This window comes from Microtus pennsylvanicus, chromosome 19 (assembly GCF_037038515.1).
Source record: "Microtus pennsylvanicus isolate mMicPen1 chromosome 19, mMicPen1.hap1, whole genome shotgun sequence".
NCBI lineage: Eukaryota > Metazoa > Chordata > Mammalia > Rodentia > Cricetidae > Microtus > Microtus pennsylvanicus.
In genome coordinates, this window is record NC_134597.1 from 12,464,508 (window position 1) to 12,485,392 (window position 20,885).

Sequence of the window (20,885 nt, forward strand, 5' to 3'; positions counted from 1 at the left end):
AACAACCTCCTTTCTAGTTTGTTCCTCGAAAAGCCAGGCTTTTGGTCTGTTTAATTTGTTGTTTTGCTTTTGTGGAAAGGGTATCATTAAAACAAACAAAAAACAGTTACAACCAATCCCCCAAATTATTTTTTGATAAACCCCTTCTATTTCTGTAGTTAAATAGATCTGAGAATAAATTGTTCCCATACAACATGCTCAAGAAATACTTAGGAAGACCAGCTCCCCAGCAGACCCAGAGTCCGTGGAGTCCTAGAATATACCCCATGGACACACGCAGGGCTCCAGCACCCCGCAGCAGCAGCTTCAGGTGCCCGTGCTTCGTGAAATGCTCTAGCTGTTCCGTTCTCACCGTTGTGGCGCTGGAAAGCTTTCCGGGCACGGTTTCACTGTTGGCTAAGAGGACAGTGCTCTCCTCTCGTTCCTTTGGAGGAGGGTGGTTATCCCTCTCCCTTTCCCTCATTTCAAGTCCAGCAGGGCAAGGCAATAGTCCTCACTTCTATCCCTGCCCTAAACCTGCAGGTGAACCCCAGAATCAAGCACCAACTGAATCAGTCACCAGAAAATAGAGGCTCAATCAAATTGAATTGACACTCTGAACTTCCTAGACTGATTCAGTCCTGTTTAATGAAACCACAGTTGGATCACCTTATCACCTAGCTTCCTTCGTGCCTTTTATTGACTACAGTTCAAAACCTTGTACAAAAACAAAAAGCTGAGTGATAGAAATAGCCAAGCTATCTCCCAGGCAGGCAGATCTCTGTGAGTTCGAGACCAGCCTGGTCTACAGAACTAGTTCCAGGACAGGCTCCAAAGCCACAGAGAAACCCTGTCTCGAAAAAAACCAAAAAAAAAAAAAAAAAAAAAAAACCAAAAAAAAAAAAAAAAGGAAAACACACAGTTTGTCTGTATTTGAATACTTGTATGTGTATTAAAATACGTATTTTTTAATGTTAATTTGATTTTTTTAAAACTCCGGTATTAGAGGAACACAATATAATACGTCCTACTTGGGCCTTCTAATGTTGACCTCCTGGGCTGCCACAGATCAGCTCTAAGCTCCAGGGTGTTCCAAGCACATTCTCAGGATGCCACTGGCTGCTGCTTGGCTTCTCCACTTCTTCCTCTTTTGCTTGATCTCTCTGATGACGAGCATGCAGAGATGGAGGCTTTTCTTGCTGAGAGGATCCTAATTGTCATTCACTATTCCAATAGCAGAGACGGTTTCTTTCACCCCAGAGCTGGTCTCTTGTAGATCACAGATCTCTTCTTCGAGGAAAAGGTAAAAAACGAAACCAGAGCAGAGAGAATGTAGAATTCTGGGGGTCAGATATCAAGACTTCTTTTCTGGTGTCTGTGCCATGTGAGATTTCGGAAGGCCGGCTTTTTGCTCAGAGATGCAACCTGTTCTTGTCTCCTGTAATGGCAGATAGATTTACTAGACTATGTCTAAGAGTCACCAACTTGACTTCCAATAGGAGGCTCGGCAACAGAATGAGTGTAAAATATCTGCAATATCATTCAGTTAAAAATATATAGGAAGAGGAAGTGGTGTCAAGAAAGAGCGTTGGGGTGTAATGAGAATGTTAGGTATGTAACCAGGTTTCAAACATACAGTCCAGAAGCACAATCTTTAGCACACATGTTTTGTCAGAGCCTGGAGTAGACAAGTGGAGAGGTCTTCCACCTCATAAATGACACCCGTTATGATGACCCTATTAATATCCGTGTTTAACCCAAAATCAAAGTAACTTTGACAAATTACAGGTAGCCTATAGAAACTAATGACTACTACAAAGCACAATTGTGTTGAAGGAATTGAAATAAGATATATATAATGGGAATTATATATTAACTAAACATGAAAAATAGACAAGTAACAAGGAAAGAGGGCTGTTTTCAAGAGAACATGTGGTGTGGAAAGGCAATATGCCATTAGAATAGTGGGCTAGATTCCACGGCCCTCAAGAACCATGACCTCTTTTAAAAATAACAAGTGTAAACATGCCCTCACTGGATTCACACACAAAATACCTTAGCAACGGGAGATACATAGTAAGTTGGTCAGTTGCTACAGAACATTAAGCATCCCCATAATCAGATGATGTTGTAAAGCAAGAGTGATTTGATATCCCAAAGGGAATGTCACCTTCAAGATTCTATACCTTGCCATCCTACAGACTGCTTGGTCTTGAAAGGGGGTGGGGACTGGAGAGACCCTTGAGAAGAGCAAGATGCTGGTGATCAGGACTGAAGAGAAATCCCCAGGGGAGGAACCGTTTTGGTTTGTATGATAATTTGGAAAAGACCTTGCTTATTGCCAGGCTCCTGGGAGATTTACAGGACACATATTATTCAGACAGAGTCTTCATTGAAGGAAAGAGAAGGTTACCACGATTCACTTCAAAAGAAAGCAGAAAATACTTTCAAGTCGTAACAAGGGTTAATCCCAGGAATAATCCCAGCAATGTGTCGCAAGAAGCGGCTTTCTGATGGCTGCATGTTTATTTCTTTGTCTCTACAACTTTTCACATCCTCTACAGTTACAATTTTGTGTGTGTGGCAGCCCCTACCCACAGCCTAACATAGACGTATATGAACACCTTCCTCTGTTTCAGCCGCGGACCTGGTTTGCTTGGGTAAAGATTGGATGTGGCTTCACTTTAATCAGCAAAGGAGAATGCAAGTGGTAAACATCCAGAGGCAGCACACTGGAAAATGCATGCATTGTAGGGACCAAAAGGTCAGCACAAAGCATTATCCGTGCTGCGAGCCTGCCCTCCACGCCCTCCTACACAGCACATACTCACAGCGCTGGCTGAGTGTATAAACCCCATTGTGGTAGAACCTTGAGATACAGCCCCACGAGAGGGTGTGGCTTCCACAGAGAGGCTCTTCATCCGGCCTCAAGCCATCTGCAGAGCGTTTTAAAGCACTGCACACTGAGATGTAGAAAATATGATGTAATTGGTCCATGGCGGGGCCCAAGCTCCATGGAGTCCTTTTTTGTAGCTCCTTCATGCAGCTGATAGACAATCAGAATTAAATTGACTTTGATTGGAATTTATCAATAAAAAAACACATGTCAGAGTAAGATTTTTTCACAACCATCAAGGCAGTAAGGTGTTACTTCACTCGCTGCTTTTTAATAGTGAACAGAAGTGTCTTAGCAATTTACCAGAATATAGTGTTTTCTGCTGTAGCAACTACATGAGATAAACCTTCCATGCAGAGTGAAGCTCAGGGTACTTGCAAAATCCAGCTCCCTCCTGTCTACTTGATTATCTTTGTCTATTCTTCCCCAAGAGGACAGCCTATTGTTTGGAGCACCAAAAGGTCACCTCCAGTCCTTCTTCTTCTTCTTTTTTTTTTTTTTTTTTGGTTTTTCGAGACAGGGTTTCTCTGTGGCTTTGGAGCCTGTCCTGGAAATAACTCTGTAGACCAGGCTGGTCTCGAACTCACAGAGATCCGCCTGCCTCTGCCTCCCGAGTGCTGGGATTAAAGGCGTGCGCCACCATCGCCCGGCTAGTCCTTCTTCTTACCTGCACTAAAGCTAACAACTCACGTTGGTTTTTCTCCTAAAAATGCTATAAAATTCCTGCAGTGCCAGTAGTTATGGGCAACTTCAGAGAATCCACACCAGGCAGACGTCACTGAGTTCTCCGGTGCCTCACAGAGAAGAGAACCCAAGTCACTGACTGACATTTACTGATGCCAGTCACCCCTCAAAGAAGAAGGGAAAACTGAGTCTGAAAGTAAATTTTAATTCTAGTTCTCTCTTGGACACGTATCTCCAATGTTACTTTGGCCCTTGGAAAAGTCCTATCCACCTTTTGTGTCTATAACAAGACAACCCCTAAGTCACTTTCATTTCTAAGGACTCATCCTTCAAGTAGGCTAACGTTCATGCAACAATAGAAACCCAGAAATATACTGACGAAGAGAATGGTGGACGACTTCTCATCAACAAAGAGTGTGTGTAGGAGTTTGTGTGATGGTTGGTTGTTGAGACAGAGTAAATAAGTAACTATCTTTGTAGACAAGGTCAGCCTTGAGTTCACAGTTATCCACCTGCCTCTGCCTCCAAAGTACTAGGATCAAAAGCTTGTGCCACCATGCCCAGTTATTCATCAATAGTATCTTTATTATGAATTTCCTCAATTTTTTTCAAAAGGCTTCTTGGCTCTTAATACTGCAGCTACAGTAATTAATGAAATCATCTTGGAAAGACTGAAGTCGCTGGCAGCCTGCTGAACCCACATGTTCCGCAATGCACACTTAGTGCATTCTGGAGATGATCTGGAGCTGGCAGTTCACTTCACAGATCTGGACTCTGTACTTTGCGGTCTTCCTTTTTATTGTCTCCAAACTGGTCGCTTTTGTGTTCCAAGATGAGGCAGAAGTCAGTTCCAAAGTTGGCTACAAACCTTCAAGATTTCTTTTTCCTTTTTGCGGAAAAGCCACAATTGAAGCCTTGGTTAGAGCTATGGTCTAATAAAGACCTAGTTAAATAGCAGATTCCTATGAAGCCAGCAGTTGTCAGACTCACCTAGTTAGTGTGGCCCTGTTTCTGGAGTTCCTTTAAGGCCTATCTGTGAGCAATGGATCCGATGACTAGCAGGCAAAAAGGGCAGAGTTCCTTTGAGTCATATTTTCCTGTCGGGGAGCTATAAAGTCTGTTTCTCTTCAACTGGCATAAAGTTTAGCATTTAAGGGCCCACGTGATTTTAACCCCATCACTTAGCACCCCAGCTGTGTGGCTCTGAAGATAAACATGAAGTCACTTGAATTCTCAGCCACCTGAGCACTCCTAGGGGACCCACTGGCTCTGACGAGCAAAGCTACATTACACCCCGTATGGTGGAACCTGAATCTGCATAATACACAACACTAAATTAAGCCATCTTCTTTGCCATTTGTCAGCTCCTGTGAATGCTTTCATCAAAATTACACCTGGGTTGAAAAAGAAATAACTAGATCGGTGAATTCAGTTTCTAATCCATGAGCCAGATAATAACATATTCAGAACTCTGTTTCTTCAAGGGGATGTAATAAAGACAATGATTTCTCTTGGAAGGAGGAGGAACTACGACTTTCAAATGCCCAGTGTAGTGGTTTGGATGAGAAATGTCCCATAGGATCATATATTCGAATATGTGCTTCCAATCGTGGAGAAATTAAGTAGTGTGTCCTCGTTGGTGGAGATAGTCACTGGGAGTGGGCTTCAAGCTCTCAAAAGCCCATTTCAGACTCAGTCTCACTATCTCTCTCTGTCTTCTACCTCTGGACCAGGATGTAAGCTCAGCTGATGCTCTATCACCATGCCTACCCGCCTGCCCCTGTGCTCTTCCCACATCCGTGATGGTCATGAAGTAACCCTTGAAGCCATAAGCAAGTCCCCAGTTAAATGCTTTCTCTTATAAGCTGTCTTGGTCATGGTGTCTTTTCACAGCAATGGAAGAGGAACCAATACAGCAACTTTCACTAATTCTTTCATATATTTAACAAATATTGATTTATGAACCACTATACTTCAGAAACATAGAGTCTGCTAGCAGAAACCACACATAACACAAGGGGGGGGGAGGGAGAGAGAGAGAGAGAGAGAGAGAGAGAGAGAGAGAGAGAGAGAGAAGCATACCATTAAATAGGAGTGATGAAGTAATAACCTGGGTAGAAAACAAAGGTTCAAGTGAGAAACCAGTGTATGGCTAGAAGGAAATCTTTAATGCAGGATGAGACATAGAGAAGCAACCAGGTGGAGAGTGGTGGGCGAAGCAAGCCAAGCACATCCCACAGCTAGTGAGAGGCTCCCCAGCAGGAATGGACTTGGGCGTGTCCCTGGGTCTGGATCTGGGCACAGGACAAAGCTTCCTTGATTCCTAGAAATTCTAGAAGCTAGTGATCTGGAATCAGAAGAGATAACGGTTCCCTCTCTTTCCTAAAAGCACATCTGTATATCCTGAAGACGTCACCCCTCCCAGGCAGTGGGTCCTAAGTGAGCATGCAAAGTCAAGGTTTGTGTCTAATTATACTGTCCCCTTTTCAATGACCTATAGCCAGCCTTGGGACCTTGACCTGGCCCTGTTTCCTCATTTCATTTATTCTATCCTCAAAAAACAAATGCTTCCCAAACGTTAGCTGGATAAATAAATGGCCCCACCAGGTCATGGCCGTGCAAAGCAAACATCCCTGCAATAAACAGAGGGATTCCAGGCTACAGATCCTCCTAAACTTAAGGTAGCGCCTTGTCGCAGCCTATCATCCTTTCCTAGGGCAGGATTCTCAACCAGGGGCAATCTTTTCTCCCATCCAAGGGGACATGTCTGGAGACAGCGTTACTTGTCACAATTTGGAGGATGTCACTGGCATCTAGTGAGTAGACTTCAGAGACACAGATAATCATTCTGCAGTGCACCCCCACAGTGAGGGTTTATATAAACCTAAATATCAACCTGTCAATCATGTCCACGTGGAAAATCCCGCTGTGAAGGTCAGGGGCTGTGTCTGGTAGTCACTGCACGCCGAGCGTCAGTTGAGTACAATGGGCTGTGATTCTCCTGGCAAGGACACGCGTGTGAATCCTTTCCCCGTTTTTGTGAAGTAGCGTCCAGGCTTGCAGGGATCTATTTGATTCGTTTTCTATTTGTTTAATAAACAGACTAAAGGCACTGGAGGGGGAAAGATTGCAGCTATGAGATAAAACGGACGCTGTCTGCAGTGCTCCTTCGACTGAGCTAGACGGTAGGCGGCAGCGACCGCCACCAGGAAGGGCACGGTGACAAGTGCAAAAGGAGCTCGTTACTGTTTCAAAAGCTGTGATTCAAACAAACACATTTAGAGACGAAAGACGAGCCTGCAAATGGCAAAGGCATTTCTGCTTGTTCTATCTTGAACGAAATACAAAGAACTTTTTTAAAATATATATATATACCATGGTCGTCATTCACATCGTCCCCATGGCGTACCCAGAAGCCTAAAGAATAACAAACGCCAAACCATAAACACAGAATTCGGTGAGCAAGCCAGACCTCCAGAGGAGGCCTCTAATTGTGTGTTTGCACAAAATGAGGTTTCCATACATTTAGTGACGCAGGCCTCTTCCACTGGAGACACTCTGGATGGCTCCAGGGATTCCTCCCTCTCTGGCGTGGCGAATAGACGTGCGCCTGAATAGTCGTCCCGCTCTGTCCACTAACACGCAGTCGCCAGCTTCCTATCTCTGGCCCTTTCCTGGTCTATTTTTACACGGTTGTCTGTTCTCTGTCGCCTGTTTGGTGACACTCGGCGTCAACAAGTAGCACCAAACAGACCCCAGAAGTCTGTGGAGAATAAAATGAACCAGGAGGTGCACAGCCTGCTGTGTAGAGAGACATCTGCAGCTAGAAATTTCATGATAAGAAAATGTGAAGCTGTATCAACAAAGCATCCTGGACTCCCTAGGAAGACTCCTGGCCAACTGGCCTCAATTACATGCAGCTGTTGGTTCCCACCTGGGATCACCCTAAACAAGGGGGCACACCCTAAAGGAAGAGGCAAGGAGACACTCAGGAATCCCTAAACCCTGACATTGAAAATGAAGACTACCATGCATTTCCTAGGCGTTCCCACCACCAAACAGTTACAAGCTCGTTGACTTAAAGCAACAGACACCCATTGTGTCCTGGACTGAAGGCAAGGGGTCCGAAGTCAAGGCATCAGGAAGGCCATGCTGCCTGTGAAACCCCTGCTAGATCTATGTCTTTTCCTTGTTTCTGGGGGTTTGTTCAGCATTCTCAGCAGACCTGCTCAGCACAATTCCCGGCCTCCATCAACCCTTGCCATCTCCCCATGGTTACTGGAAACCGGGGTTTTGATTTAGCTTGGAATGGGGACGTAATTCAATGCATGGCAAGATGTAGGCATGGCAAAGTATAAACTAGGAGTGTTCGCCTGTGCTATCAGGCCAGGGATAGTCAGTCTACAGTGTAGAAATCTATTGTGGATCCCAGAGACCATCGTACCCTCCTGGCCAAGACAACTGGACCAGTGCTCCTGGTATACCTGGCTATAACCTGGACATTTTCAATGTTAACCCTTAAAACACCCCTGTGGAGCTAACACTACCACATTTGCATGATCTAAGTAAAAAAAACCAAGGCAAGGAGCGGATGAGCCATTTCTGTCATATGATGCTGCCCTGAAGGAGGCGAATCCAGCCTCCATGTGTTGGCCTGGACCATCTATTCCATTTCAAAAACAATACACTCACATACGATTGCATTAATTCAAGTCTCCATTTTGAGGCTTTGAGAGCCTCTCTACCGGCAGCTTTGTTTTTCTTCCCCAGACATCCTGCATTAAAGTGAGGATAGGAGGGAAAGATGCCCTGGTACCATAGACAGACTACTGATTCTGATTCAAGACCCAGAAACTTGTGCTTTTACAGTATCTACAGCAAATTCTGAAGTATTTTAATGTTTGAGAAACTGTCATCGGGAATAAGGGAGAAATAAAATGCTAAGGTAAAACAAAGAGACAACAGAACGAAATGGCAGGAGACAGGACAAGGGACCCAGAGGTTCTAGCCTGGGAAGAGCGAGATTGCTGAGGACTGGATGTGAGGGAGAGAGTTCAAGGCCAAGCTAGTGCCCAGGCTTCTCACTGCAGACCTTTTCCTGCCCTGTAATCCACACTCCAAACTCTTTCCTTGCTCGTGGTTGTCAGTTTGCACTGACACTCTGGTTATGGGAGGGTCCTTCTCCCTTGTTCCCCAGCAGACAGTCCTGGAACTAATGAAAGACAAAGTTACTTCACATCTTCCACTGAAAGCAGCAGGCCTTCAAACCAAGAACAGGCAACAATGTTCCTACCCCAGATTTACATTCCTCTGGAGTTATGGGTGGGTCACCATAGGGTTCATGTGATCTTAGGTGTTTATAACATAATCCAGACCCTCCGCCTTCAGTACCGACGGCAAGAACGCCGCAGCCTCTTGCCCAGTGGTGTCGGTTTTGCCCAGCAAAGTCTGCCTTTGAGAAAACACATGGGAATTAGGGCAAAGTCGCTGTGCTCTGGTAACATTTAATTGTGTTCTTTCTCATCCTCGTCCATACCCACATGCTCACACAATATTATTCCGTCAGCTTCAAAGGCCTCTCAACATGTTGGAAATTTGTGTGGGAACAGAGAAGGGAGTTGGAACACACCCTCTCTGTGTGTGACTAGATTTGGTGTGCACATTAGAATTTTAGAAATATGTATCTAATTTTGAAAAAAGCATAGGATTTGTTTTTATTGAACGTAGAGTGATGGAAATACATCAGGATTTCTACTAAATGGTTTTTTATAATAATCATGGTAATTTCTTTTAACCAATAACCAATATTTGTAGATAGAAATTAGAAAAAGGTTTTCTGAGGGTGTTTCCATTCATTTACCCATTAGAGTTCAGATGTTATTCAGCATATAAGGACCCTGGAGAAGGAAGCAAGCCAGGGCTGCAAGGCCCAGAGGATACAGCATCGATACATCAGGGCTGTCATTAACTGCAAGAAGCCATGGCAGGCTCCAGTAGGGTTTAGCAATGAGGATAGAAAAGAAGTCTTGTTTGAAGTGACAGCCCTGGGGGTGGGAGAAATGGTTCAGTGGTTAGGAGAAGGAAAAGTTTTCTTCTGAGGACACAAGTTTAGTTCCCAACATCATTCTCAGATGTCTTATGGTCACTTGTTTGACTCTAGGGCATGCCACACCCTTTTCTAGACTCTGCAGATGCTTACACCCATGACCCACAAACAGACAGATGCAAACACAAATGATTTTGAAGAAAATTAAAAATGAAATGGAGGCCCAGATCCAGGATTGTTGTCTTAGCACTGAGAAGGCTGAGGCATGGATCTTCAGATCAAGACCAGACTGAGCTATATAAGAAGATTCTTTCTGAAATCAGAAAAGTGCCAAGCCCAGATCCCACCCCAGAGAGTCTGAGGAGAGTGTTAGCATTTTAACACTTTTTTCCCTAGAAAGACCCTCTTGCCATGTTTCTCACACTTAGAACTGCTGAAAACCAAGAACAATAACTATTACTTTGTGGAGTACTCGATTTAGAAGTCTAGATTTGGTTGTCTGGGCGTGTCTTCTAGATCAAAGTGGCTCTTAGTCTGTGGAGCACATCTGGTGTTCTGGCACGGTTCTCTTGAAGAATAGAACCAATGGAAAGCAGGTGTCATATAAAAGGATTTATTAGACCAGCTTATACTGTAGGGGTTGGGTAGTCAGCCAACAACCACCTCACACTGGACAAGTTGAGATTCCAGTAGCTTCTTACTGCAGAACACTGGGTGTCTCAGTAGACCCAAACAGGTGCTAACAGCCAGAAAGATTCCTAGAGAGCTGTTTGTGTCCAGTTCATAGTGAAAGGCCAAAGAAATTAGAACTGGATGCACTCAGGAAGGAGCAAATGCAAGCAGACAATATTGCTTTTCCCTTCAGACCTCTTCAGGTATCAACCACCATTGGAGGGTATCACCCAAATTGAGGCAGTTGATCCTCTCTGGATATGTCCTCACAGACATGCCCTGATGTGGGTTGGATCATAAATGTTGGGTTGATTTTTAAGTCCTTTTAAGGTAAAAATTAAGACCAACAATCACATTTGGTTATAAGCTCAAGCCATTTGAGACATTTGGTGGACAGTCTTATACAAACACTGTAAATGGTCTAATTATTTTTCTAAGATAATGTGGATTATAGAAAGTTTAAGATGTTGGATTTCACTATCACATACTTATGGATTTTTGTCTCAGGACCAAATTCTAAGAAATTAGGCATATATCCACTGTACATGTTTTTATGTAAATATGGAAGTTGAATTGTCTAATGCAAAAGACACGAAATGATAATGTAAGAGTGACTTGTTAGCAAATTGGATTCATTGCCTACACGTTCATAGCCAATTATCCTCCAATTTAGTAATGTAGAGCAAAAGACACCATCCCTTTACCCTTTCTGTGCAGTGGGAATGAAAGTGAGCCTTTCTAAATGGTGGCGCAGGGTCTCTCGCAAGGTGCAATGCAGCTGTCAATATCAGATCCTCCCACAGACAAGGTGGTGGAGGTACCATAGCCAGACTTCTCCACACGATTGATGGCTAATCTGTTCCTTCCAAGCTATTGGACTGAGGACTTCAATGTCTCAATAGTCGGTAGCCAGGGGCTGCCATTACTTCTTGCCCATGCCTTCCTCTTCTAAGGGAATCCAATCATGGTGGCTAGCTTCCAGCAACGCAAGCCAGAGAGCAAGAAAGGCTCACAGTCAGATGTTACGGGGTTTTGTAAACTCATCTTCAAAATGACACCCTTCCCTTTTGAAGGACAGTCATGACTTCTGGCCACCAACTCAAGCAGAGGGCATTGAAAGAACATGACTAGCTGGAAAGGGATCCTTGAAAGCCATTTTCAATACTATTATATTTAAATTTCATTTTTATAGATGGAAAACACATTGCACTGCTCCATTCCTAGTTAATTTGTCATTCTGATATTAATGTAAAGTAAACACTTCCTGAATTAGTTTTGGCTGCATTCGGTGGGAATGTCTAGCAATGTGGGAAGGTTGAAGCCAGACACGGGAAATGTTTCTAAATGTGTATGCAGTATGCCTACCAACAGAGATGTGTGTTCTAGGAATGAAACCTAGAGCTATGGCTTAAAATATTGGTATGTACACAGCGCATAGGAACAGTCATGAGGTCAGCACTGCTGGCGTTGATTCCACAGCTGATCAATGGCTAAAAGAGCATCATTTCCATTCCCTTTTCCTTTACTCATTCCTGTCACTTCATGTTCACATGATGGCATCAACTTATGTAAGCAGCACATACTATCTATGCAGGATGAAAAGGATCTTCCCATGAGGTCCTGTCTTTTTTTATTAAAAAAATATAAAGTTTTTTTCTGGGGGCTGGAAATATGGCTCAGCAGTTGAGAGTGCTCACTGCTCTCACAAAGGACCAGAGTTAGATTCCTGACACCCACGTTGGGTAGCTCAAAACTGCCTGCAATGTCAGGTTCAAGGAATCTGATGTCCTGTCCTGCTTCTGTGTACATGTGCACATACTAACACACACACACACACACACACACACACACACACACGAATAAAAGGTAAATAAAAGCTGTCTTGAAATTTCCACCCAGCAGACTAACTTACATCTTACTGGTCAGAATCGAGTCACATGTATATTCTCAATAAGCCACAAACCACTCACCAAGCAGACTAGCCTGATCATCCCAGATATAAACTAATTATGACGTAACTCTAAGATCAGGAGACCCCTCCAGTTACCTAAGTAATTGGGACTCCGTTGGGGCAGCAGTGTGACTGTGTTGGACAGAAAACAGATGGGTCTTCAGCAAACATCGTGGTAGCTGCTTTGCAATATGTCCTACAAATATATTTAATCATGTTAATAATGTTCTAATAGATATTTTTTATAGTCTAACAAAATCAGAGTTTCCACTAACAGTACTAAAACATATATTTCCCACTACCAAATGTGAAAACATTGTTGTGCATAAACTCACAAAGGTACTTCAATTTTCCTTGACCACTTTTTTCAGAAAAAAAATGATCCATATTTTGAGACAGAAAAAAAAAACTTGACCCTGTTTCTTTAATGCTGTGTGTGCACATAAACTGCCTTTAAAGACACATCTAACAGGATGGGGTCTGCTGAGATTTATTGCATTAGTCAAACATTATCAAAACATAACAAGAAAGATTGCTTTTCCTGACATCCGTTGCTAGATTTTGTTATGTTTCAGAAACAGCAAAAGCTGTGCAAAGGTATTCTAGCATCATTTATAAAAATCTAGTAATATAAACTGTTGACTCCCGGGAAAGCATCCATTCAGACACAGAAATCTTGCTGAAGCACATCCCAATCTTTGATGTGTAGGTCTGCATAACAACTTTTACCAAAATGGCAATGTGTTCCTTAGGTTACAGAACAGAAAACCAATTCCTTGGTGGCATAACTGAGCTTCATTTGAGGCATCTCACTCTAAAAACCACAGGGTTGCTTATACCACTTAGGTTTGTGATCTTGTCTAATCTTTTAAGAAAAGCCAATTTCTAGCTCCTATGCCATTCCAAATTGGAGTGAACAGATGAAGTATTACTCTGGGTGAGGCCAGCAATGACGAACAGAACATGGTTCACTAACAGTAACCTAGTCAATGGCAGGGCACAATTCCACACCAACAATGGACAGGGACAAGTGGGATAAGCCCCTTTGGAAACAGGACTCGAGAGTGGCCATTTTGATGGACAGTTACTCAGTCTGATGCTTTATGCAAAGAGTGTGTGCCCAGGAAACTGGCAGAAAAAGGCGTCATCACTTGTCTAACAAATGGACCCGTGGGGCCTCTGCAGATCAAGACAATGTTTAAATGCAAGTACAAGGCCAGAAGTCGTTCTTGTTGGTCACAGAGCACAACCACCAGACTGACTGGGAACAAGTGGTGGTGTCAGGCAGAAGCCAGGCGTGTTCCTGAGACTGAGTTCTAATCCTGTGTCTATCTTTTGATGAGTAGATAGCCTTGCTCTAGCCAAGACAGTGGTGACCATTGATTTTTGTGTTTTAAATGGGACTCCAGTTCTCCAAGGATCCTTTGCTTTAAACAGCTATGAATTTTAAAATTTAAATTCCTATGGAATTCTTTTAGTTTCTATGAATCCACTCAATAACTCTGCCTTAGCTGGTGGGAAAGTTTGCCCTGCTGCCAACTAGATGGCCATTCAATTAGTAGAACTATGTTCACCTCCGTGCACTTTGAATGCAAGTCGGAACATACACTAAAGATAGTTGTCCATTCCTCACGGCTTAGCAGTTAAAAGTGCTGGCTGTGCAATCAGGGACATCAGAATTTAGACTCCAACACCCCCCTCCGATGCAGACATGCACACCAAGCTGAGCAGTTGCGCACATGCACACACACACACACACACACACACACACACACACACACACACACACTTTCTAAAAACGTAAAAGTGTCCATTTCCAGTTTTCTTCATTCTGGCTGCAGTATGAGATTTCCTGAGCACAGTACTAAAAGAACATCTCTCTAAAACCTATACAGAGATACTGCCAAGCCAGAGTCTTAGATGGCAGGAGGAGATGTGTGGGTGCCTAGACATGAAACAGGTATGTGAAAAGGAGGAGGTGTGGGGGGCCTCTGGCTGTTGGTACACCTAAGAATGGTAAAATTCCCATTCTAATGTCAGTTTTTCTACAGACTCACTTGAAAGCAGGGAACTGTCTGCCTCGTTTTAATCACTCTGTGCCTCAGTTTCCATTTTTACCAATTAACTTGAAAGTCCCTGGCTGAGTTCCCAGGATTGCAAGAGCATACTGTTCAGAGCAATTTAAATATGATCAGTTCACACAACTCCAAATATCCCTGTTAGCAGATGTCTTGACTTATAGTGGTCATATTAGCAAGAATCTTTCTTTCAGCAACCACAGTGTGAGCGCTTCTGGGTGCCCGTCTACCCTCATAAAAAATCAAGCACCAAGACTGGTGTAAGAGTTTGATTCCCAGCAGTGCAGAAGCAGAAGGAGTGTAGACCTGAAATGCGACACATTCCGGCTGTGCTCTCTAGCATCTGGGTGACCTGGAGCAATTTATTAACTCCCTTCAGTGACCTCATCTCCACAAAGGAGTAAGAGCGGGCATCTCAGAGGTTTGCAGGAAGGCAATCACAAACACAGTTTAGTCCTGTTGAGCCAGGGGTAGGCGCTGAATTCACGTCTTTCAGGGGCTGTGGCAATCCTACTTGCTTCTCTAGTAAAACCCTAATCAGCAGGTGGAGGAGCTTGCCAGTGCTGTCCCTTAGGGAGCACTGGCCACATCACAGAGCTTTGTACTGACAGGATACACTTGTCAGAGCAGCTGGCTGTTGCTGTAGATTGGGGGTAGAGAGGAGGAAGCATCCCTCCGGCTTTTGGCTTCATCAGCCTGCCTCGCTTCTGCCCCCAGCTACACTGAATTTGGCTACACTGTTTCATCCTTTTAAGTCACCATAAATTCTTAAGACAATATAGCACCGTAACTATATTCATGTAATTTGTCCAGCAAACCTTCATGAAATTCTCTGAGGTGTTTAAATATTCTGCTCACTTCCTGTTTTCAGAAGGCCCTGAAAATGTTTCAAAAGTAGCTAACATGAGAAAAAGAATTTCCAATACGCTTGCTGAGAAAGTACTTAGATGTGCAGTTAAGGAAGCTGTTATCAGGAAGTTTTACATATACATACATTCCTAGACATCTTCCCTAACAGAATATACTTTGCTAATATAGGCCAAATACATATATTCACATATATGTAGACACCCAGGCAGGCACACATGTTCCACTGGTCCTGAGGTCATGCTAGGGAAAGATTCAGCACGGCAAGCCTCTCAAGCTATCAACATTCCTTTTCATTACTGTGAAATACTCTTCATTTTCAAAAAGTATATTTTTTTTGTAAAGTTGCTCAGTATTTACCAAAACCTCAGCTTCTTTCAGAATATATGTGAGCCCCAAACCAACCTCCCATTCACCCGGTGATTCATTTGTATTTCTGGGGGAACAGGGGAACAGATGTTCCCTTTAGTAAAAGCAATAGGTCTCTTCCCTGTGTGCACGCCCAGGGGATTTGTAAACCGCCATTGCTTGGACTTTCATCCCAGACTTAAATGTTCCTGAAAATGTTGCAGTTTTGACATCTTCAGTTTCACTTACAAAATAATGGCATCTTTAAAAAGAACAGAAAAAGAAATATATTTTAGCTGAATCAAAGGAAAATCATCATTTCCTATTTTTATTGCTTTGACAGAATTTATTATCATAACCTGGAAAACAGCCAATTATAAATAAGTATTATATTATAATTATGAATAAATTTATATCATCATTGAAGTCTTAATCTAATTTTCCTAATATTTCCCATGTGGGGGGTGTGTGTATGTGCATGTACGTGTGTGTGTGTGTGTGTGTGTGTGTGAGTGTGGAGGACATATCAGGTGTTTCCTCTCCAAAGCCCCCCATCATTTTCTATAAAAGACAAAGTCTCTCACTGGTCTGGAACTTCGCAATTAGACTAGGCTGGCCTACTGAGCCTTGTCTGTTGTTTTTGCTTGTTGTTTTTTAAGAGGGTTCTGGGGGCTAAACTCATGTCCTGGTTCTTTCTTGTAACTGAGCTATTTTCCCGGCTTCTTACAAACTGTCAAAAAACACAAGTGAACGCTACCTCCGAGTCTAGTTCTAAATGTGCCGAGGAAAAAATGCAGTGACTACTTACAAAATTATAGCCAAACTATTTTTTTGCATATTATACTATTAGGACACTGGGCAGCAGAGCAAGAGACAGAATGTTCTGGAAAATAAACTTTAAAACTGGTAAGCGTCACGTCCTTTTTCCAAAAGACATTTTGGTGTGCTAAATCAAAGGTGGCTCTTTGGCACTGAGCAGCAGCCAGAAGGAACCCAAGTTCTAGCCTTGACGTTGAGTCTGGTGATTGCAGAAACAGCCATCAGTTTGCGTGAATTTCAAACCACACCAGAGTTCTTCCCATGGCAGCAACCAGGAAGCCGTAGCCCTAGAACTCGCTAGCCTTCCCGATGATAATTTGTTTTTAATCCCATGCTTCATTTAGTTTATATAAAGTCTAAGAATTAGCTACGTAGGTGAACGGGTACCTGGAAGTGGGTGCTATTGGAAAAAGATGTGTTTGGGCCAGCATCCCCCTCTGTCTTTAGAAAGTCATCAGGTGTCTCTCCTGTTGCAAAGTGACAGGAACCTACTGCTCCAGGTAGCTGTGAAAGCCCAGATGACCAAGCTCCAGAAGCATTTGGTGACTGAAGTGCTATGTGACTGTACACTTGTTTGATTGCTTCCCAAGAGCAGTTTCTGAAGTAGTCATGATTCTTGGCCCATGGGTATTTATCTTGATTGTTACCAAAACTATACTCTCATCTTCTCGAACTCTAAAGTAAGCTACTCTCCTGCTAGCTTAAATTTTTTTTTCATAATTGTTTCCTTGTTCTAATGCCACCTGTGCTATCCCCAACTGTCAGAGCAGGCGTTCAAAGGTCATCCTTTGCTCCTCTCTTTGAAGTAACCAAATCTTCCCATAATATCCAGAAATTATTTTCTCTTTTCTCTTGTTTCTTTCCCGTCCACCATTTTCCTCCTTCTTTCCCCCCTACTTCTTTTTTCCTTTCATTTTCTTTTTAGGACCCCTCTCCCACCTTGACTGTGCTATCTTCACTTGGGCTATGCCACCGTTTCCCTGCTGGTCTCTTTCCCCCTTTTGTCCAGCATACACATGTACACACACACACACACACACACTCTACACTCATGCATACACTCACACATACATACTTACATACATTGTCCAGTTCATCTCAAGAAACTCTATGTGGTTTTGGCCACACTTCCCAGTTCTAACATCTTCATTGACTCTCAACTGTATGGAAAACAACGTTTCGGCCTCATCCTCTTCCTGACATTGTCACTCCAGTCTTCTCTGCCTCTGATACGCCCGGTCCTCAATCTTGCTTGCTCCTAAGGCCTCACTCGCTCCATTTCCAGTCCTTCATTTCCTTTCCCCGTCACACTCGTTTCCAAAGTTCTGCTAAAGCCTCACCTTCCATCTCAATGCTTCAGCTCACCCGTGACCGAATTTCCTGACATGATTCTGCTAATCCTGTTTGGAAAGTCATTAATGGATTTTAAGACGGCTAGTCCTCAATGCTGTATGATTGTCTCTGAAGGCAGTAAAATTATGTCACATTCCTTACATTTTACTGTGTTTTGTGTGTCCTTAGCCATGTTTCTGAGTTTTACTTTAAAGTAAGAAGTTAAAACGTACTCATTTGTTCCAAAAGCAGTAGGTTCTCAACCATTGACACAGTAAAGAAACACTTGGGGAATATGTTAAAATACCTTTGGGTTCCACCTTAGAACAGTCAGATCTGAGAAGAAGCCACATAGTCATATTCCCAGTGAGTTCCAAAGAAACAGATGTTGTTGGTGGCTGATAATTGTCTGGTACACAGCTGGCAAACAAATCGTAGACATTTGCATAAATCTCAAGCAGTGTCTCCATTTTCTTCTGTTTACACTCACGGCCTGCAATTTCTTTCTTTCAGATCGACTTCGAAGATGTGATTGCAGAGCCAGAAGGGACGCACAGTTTCGACGGCATCTGGAAGGCCAGCTTCACCACCTTCACTGTGACAAAATATTGGTTTTACCGCTTGTTGTCCACCATCTTCGGCATCCCGATGGCACTCATCTGGGGCATTTACTTCGCCATTCTCTCTTTCCTGCACATCTGGGCAGTTGTCCCGTGCATCAAGAGCTTCCTGATTGAGATCCAGTGCATCAGCCGTGTATATTCTATCTATGTCCACACCTTCTGCGATCCACTCTTTGAGGCTATTGGCAAGATATTCAGCAATATCCGTATCAACATGCAGAAAGAAATATGAGTGACATTTCAGTGATGGAAGTATTCCCGATTCTTTCCTTATTATTTCTTTGGTGCCAATTTCGAGTTTCAAGTTGCTATCCCAGCAGCCATTTAGGAGTGGTTTGTCCTGGTCCAGAACAAAGAAGCCATTTGCTCCATTTTTCATATGTACTTTTGTCTCTTTTGAGCTACTGCATCTATTTTTGACAGTCTGAAATGTTAAAAAACCATTCCTACCCTCTCTTCTGTTCATGGATCATTGCTCTATTGGTTAAAATGCAAGCATATCATTGAAAGATAACCTGAGAAAAATAGGAAGAACTGGGGGTAGGGATGGAAAAAGGACCAACAACCTCAGCTGTCTATTCTAAAATGATGATGTCCTAGAAAGGGAAGAATTCCAGCCTAAGGCCTCATGTTTAGGGACGTGGGTGCAGGCTTTAAACAGATACTTCCCAGCCATCTGAGGAGTTAGTTGCCGTCACTCTTAACAATCACAACCTAGCAGGATCTAGTAATCGCTGTCAAATTGGAGACCAAAATCTTCATGCTCATGATATCATTAATGTCTTATTCATCTTGACATTTTAACCTGTTATTTTGTGTGCCTGAATATTTGTTATACCTATAATAAGGACCTGGGTGCCTTCTAATTTTTCATGTTTTCTTTTTCTAATAAGGTCTAACTCATCCACTTTCGCTATGCCAGCAGCTTTCCTAAAAACAAAACAGAAAATCTCGCTACTACTCTATCCTTGGGTCCGACTCTGAGATACAGAACCTGTTGAAACTGATCTCTGTACTTGGTCATGTAGCATCTTTCTCTATGACAAGCCTGGTCAACATCAAGGTAGATTTAAAACAGACAAACAGGGATGAGCTCTCTTTTGGGCTGGCAGGAGCGGAAGCCAACTTTCCCTGACTCTCAGTCACTGACTGAGGTCAGCACGTCTAGTCAGCGTCACTTAGCTTCAAGAGCAATCACACTTTCCTGCGTCTAAGCCGATCTGTCGCTGGGGTGCTGTAGTGGCTCGATACTGTGCTCCATTCTCAGCTGATCAGTGGCCTCCAGGGAGGGCTGGCGGGAAGGAGGCCACCAGAAAGAGACTGCTGACGCTGTTGCAATCATGACCCCCTCTCCTACACTAGCCCTTGCAATAGTCTGTAATGCTGTGACACTTGACCCCTCCCCCTGCCAGGAGCCTTTGGACTCATCCAAACATCACTTTGCTCAGAGAGAGGATGGGGGGAGGGGCGGCGATAAAAGCTTGAGGTAATGTTCTTGCTGGAATAAGTTCTAGTTCTTCTGAACCCAAACTGAGGAATTTCACCTGTGTACCTGAGTCCTCCAGAAAGCTGCCTACCTGAGACACCCCAAAGCTTTTTATTCCCCACCCACCTTACAGCTCAGCCCCTGGGGATATATATTTTTTTTAATTCCAGGTAGGCTTTCGTTTTTATACATTTATTGGAGTTCTGCCTAACTGCTGTTTCCTTCCTCAGTTTTACCACACATTAACTACCAACCTGCTGCCTACTTTGATTGTCTGCATTTAAAACAGACACTGGCGTGGACACAGTTTGACTTTTAAGCTGTGTGCATAACGGAAAATGTACTATCCTGCATACTTGTTTAAATGCAAAGATAGTCTTTATCTTTATATAAAGAGAATCGCTTGGGAAATGACTATGAGATTCAGTCTGTAAACTGTGTGCCCCAAGACATGTCTGTTCTTCCTAGATGCTCAGTCTCATGTAAGTCCATGGCTGGTTCAAAGGGTTACTGAACTTTTATACGCTTACTGATATATTTTACACTTTTTTATGCTGCATGTCCTATAAAGATTTCAAATCTGCACAATAAAAATGTTTAACAGTTAAACAGGTATGTCTGTGTCTCTGTGTATGCTTGTATGTAGTAAGCGTGTGTATAATGTGTATTTGCAAGCTTGTATTGTGCTTGGGGGTGGCAAACATCTCAAATATTAAAAATTAATTTAAGTGAAATATTTCTGGTAAAAGTCATTGCTACTCGTGGACTACTTCAAATAACTTAGTTAAAATTCATAAAATAGAAAAATTCTAGGCAAATTAAATTATTTGTGGGATTTGCTGCTAATTTTGCATTTAAAAATGGAAAGGAGACCTTTGATTAAAATATTTCATTATTTCTGATTCCCATCAGACACTTTAACATTGTAGATACAAAATATTTAAAACTAGTTGAGTTTGTAAAACTGTCCCCATTTTACAGTAAAACTTACAGAGTGTACTGAGTCTCTGGTCCCCATAAGTAATGTACTATAGCATCCTCCACCCTGGTGTATTCACTACCAAACCTCTGTTCCTCTGCTCCTCCTCCTGCTCTGTGTGGTTT

General features: G+C 43.0%; 1 protein-coding gene across 1 annotated transcript in view; it reads left to right on the forward strand.

The window, feature by feature from the left end:
• Cav1 (caveolin 1) overlaps positions 1 to 20,390 on the forward strand; it is a 31,218-nt gene extending 10,828 nt beyond the window's left edge. The window contains exon 3 of the mRNA XM_075953457.1: positions 18,186 to 20,390. Coding sequence (XP_075809572.1) covers positions 18,186 to 18,527 — 342 coding nt within the window. The 3' untranslated portion in view covers positions 18,528 to 20,390. The remainder of the gene's footprint in view (positions 1 to 18,185) is intronic.
• Positions 20,391 to 20,885: the final 495 nt, after the last annotated feature.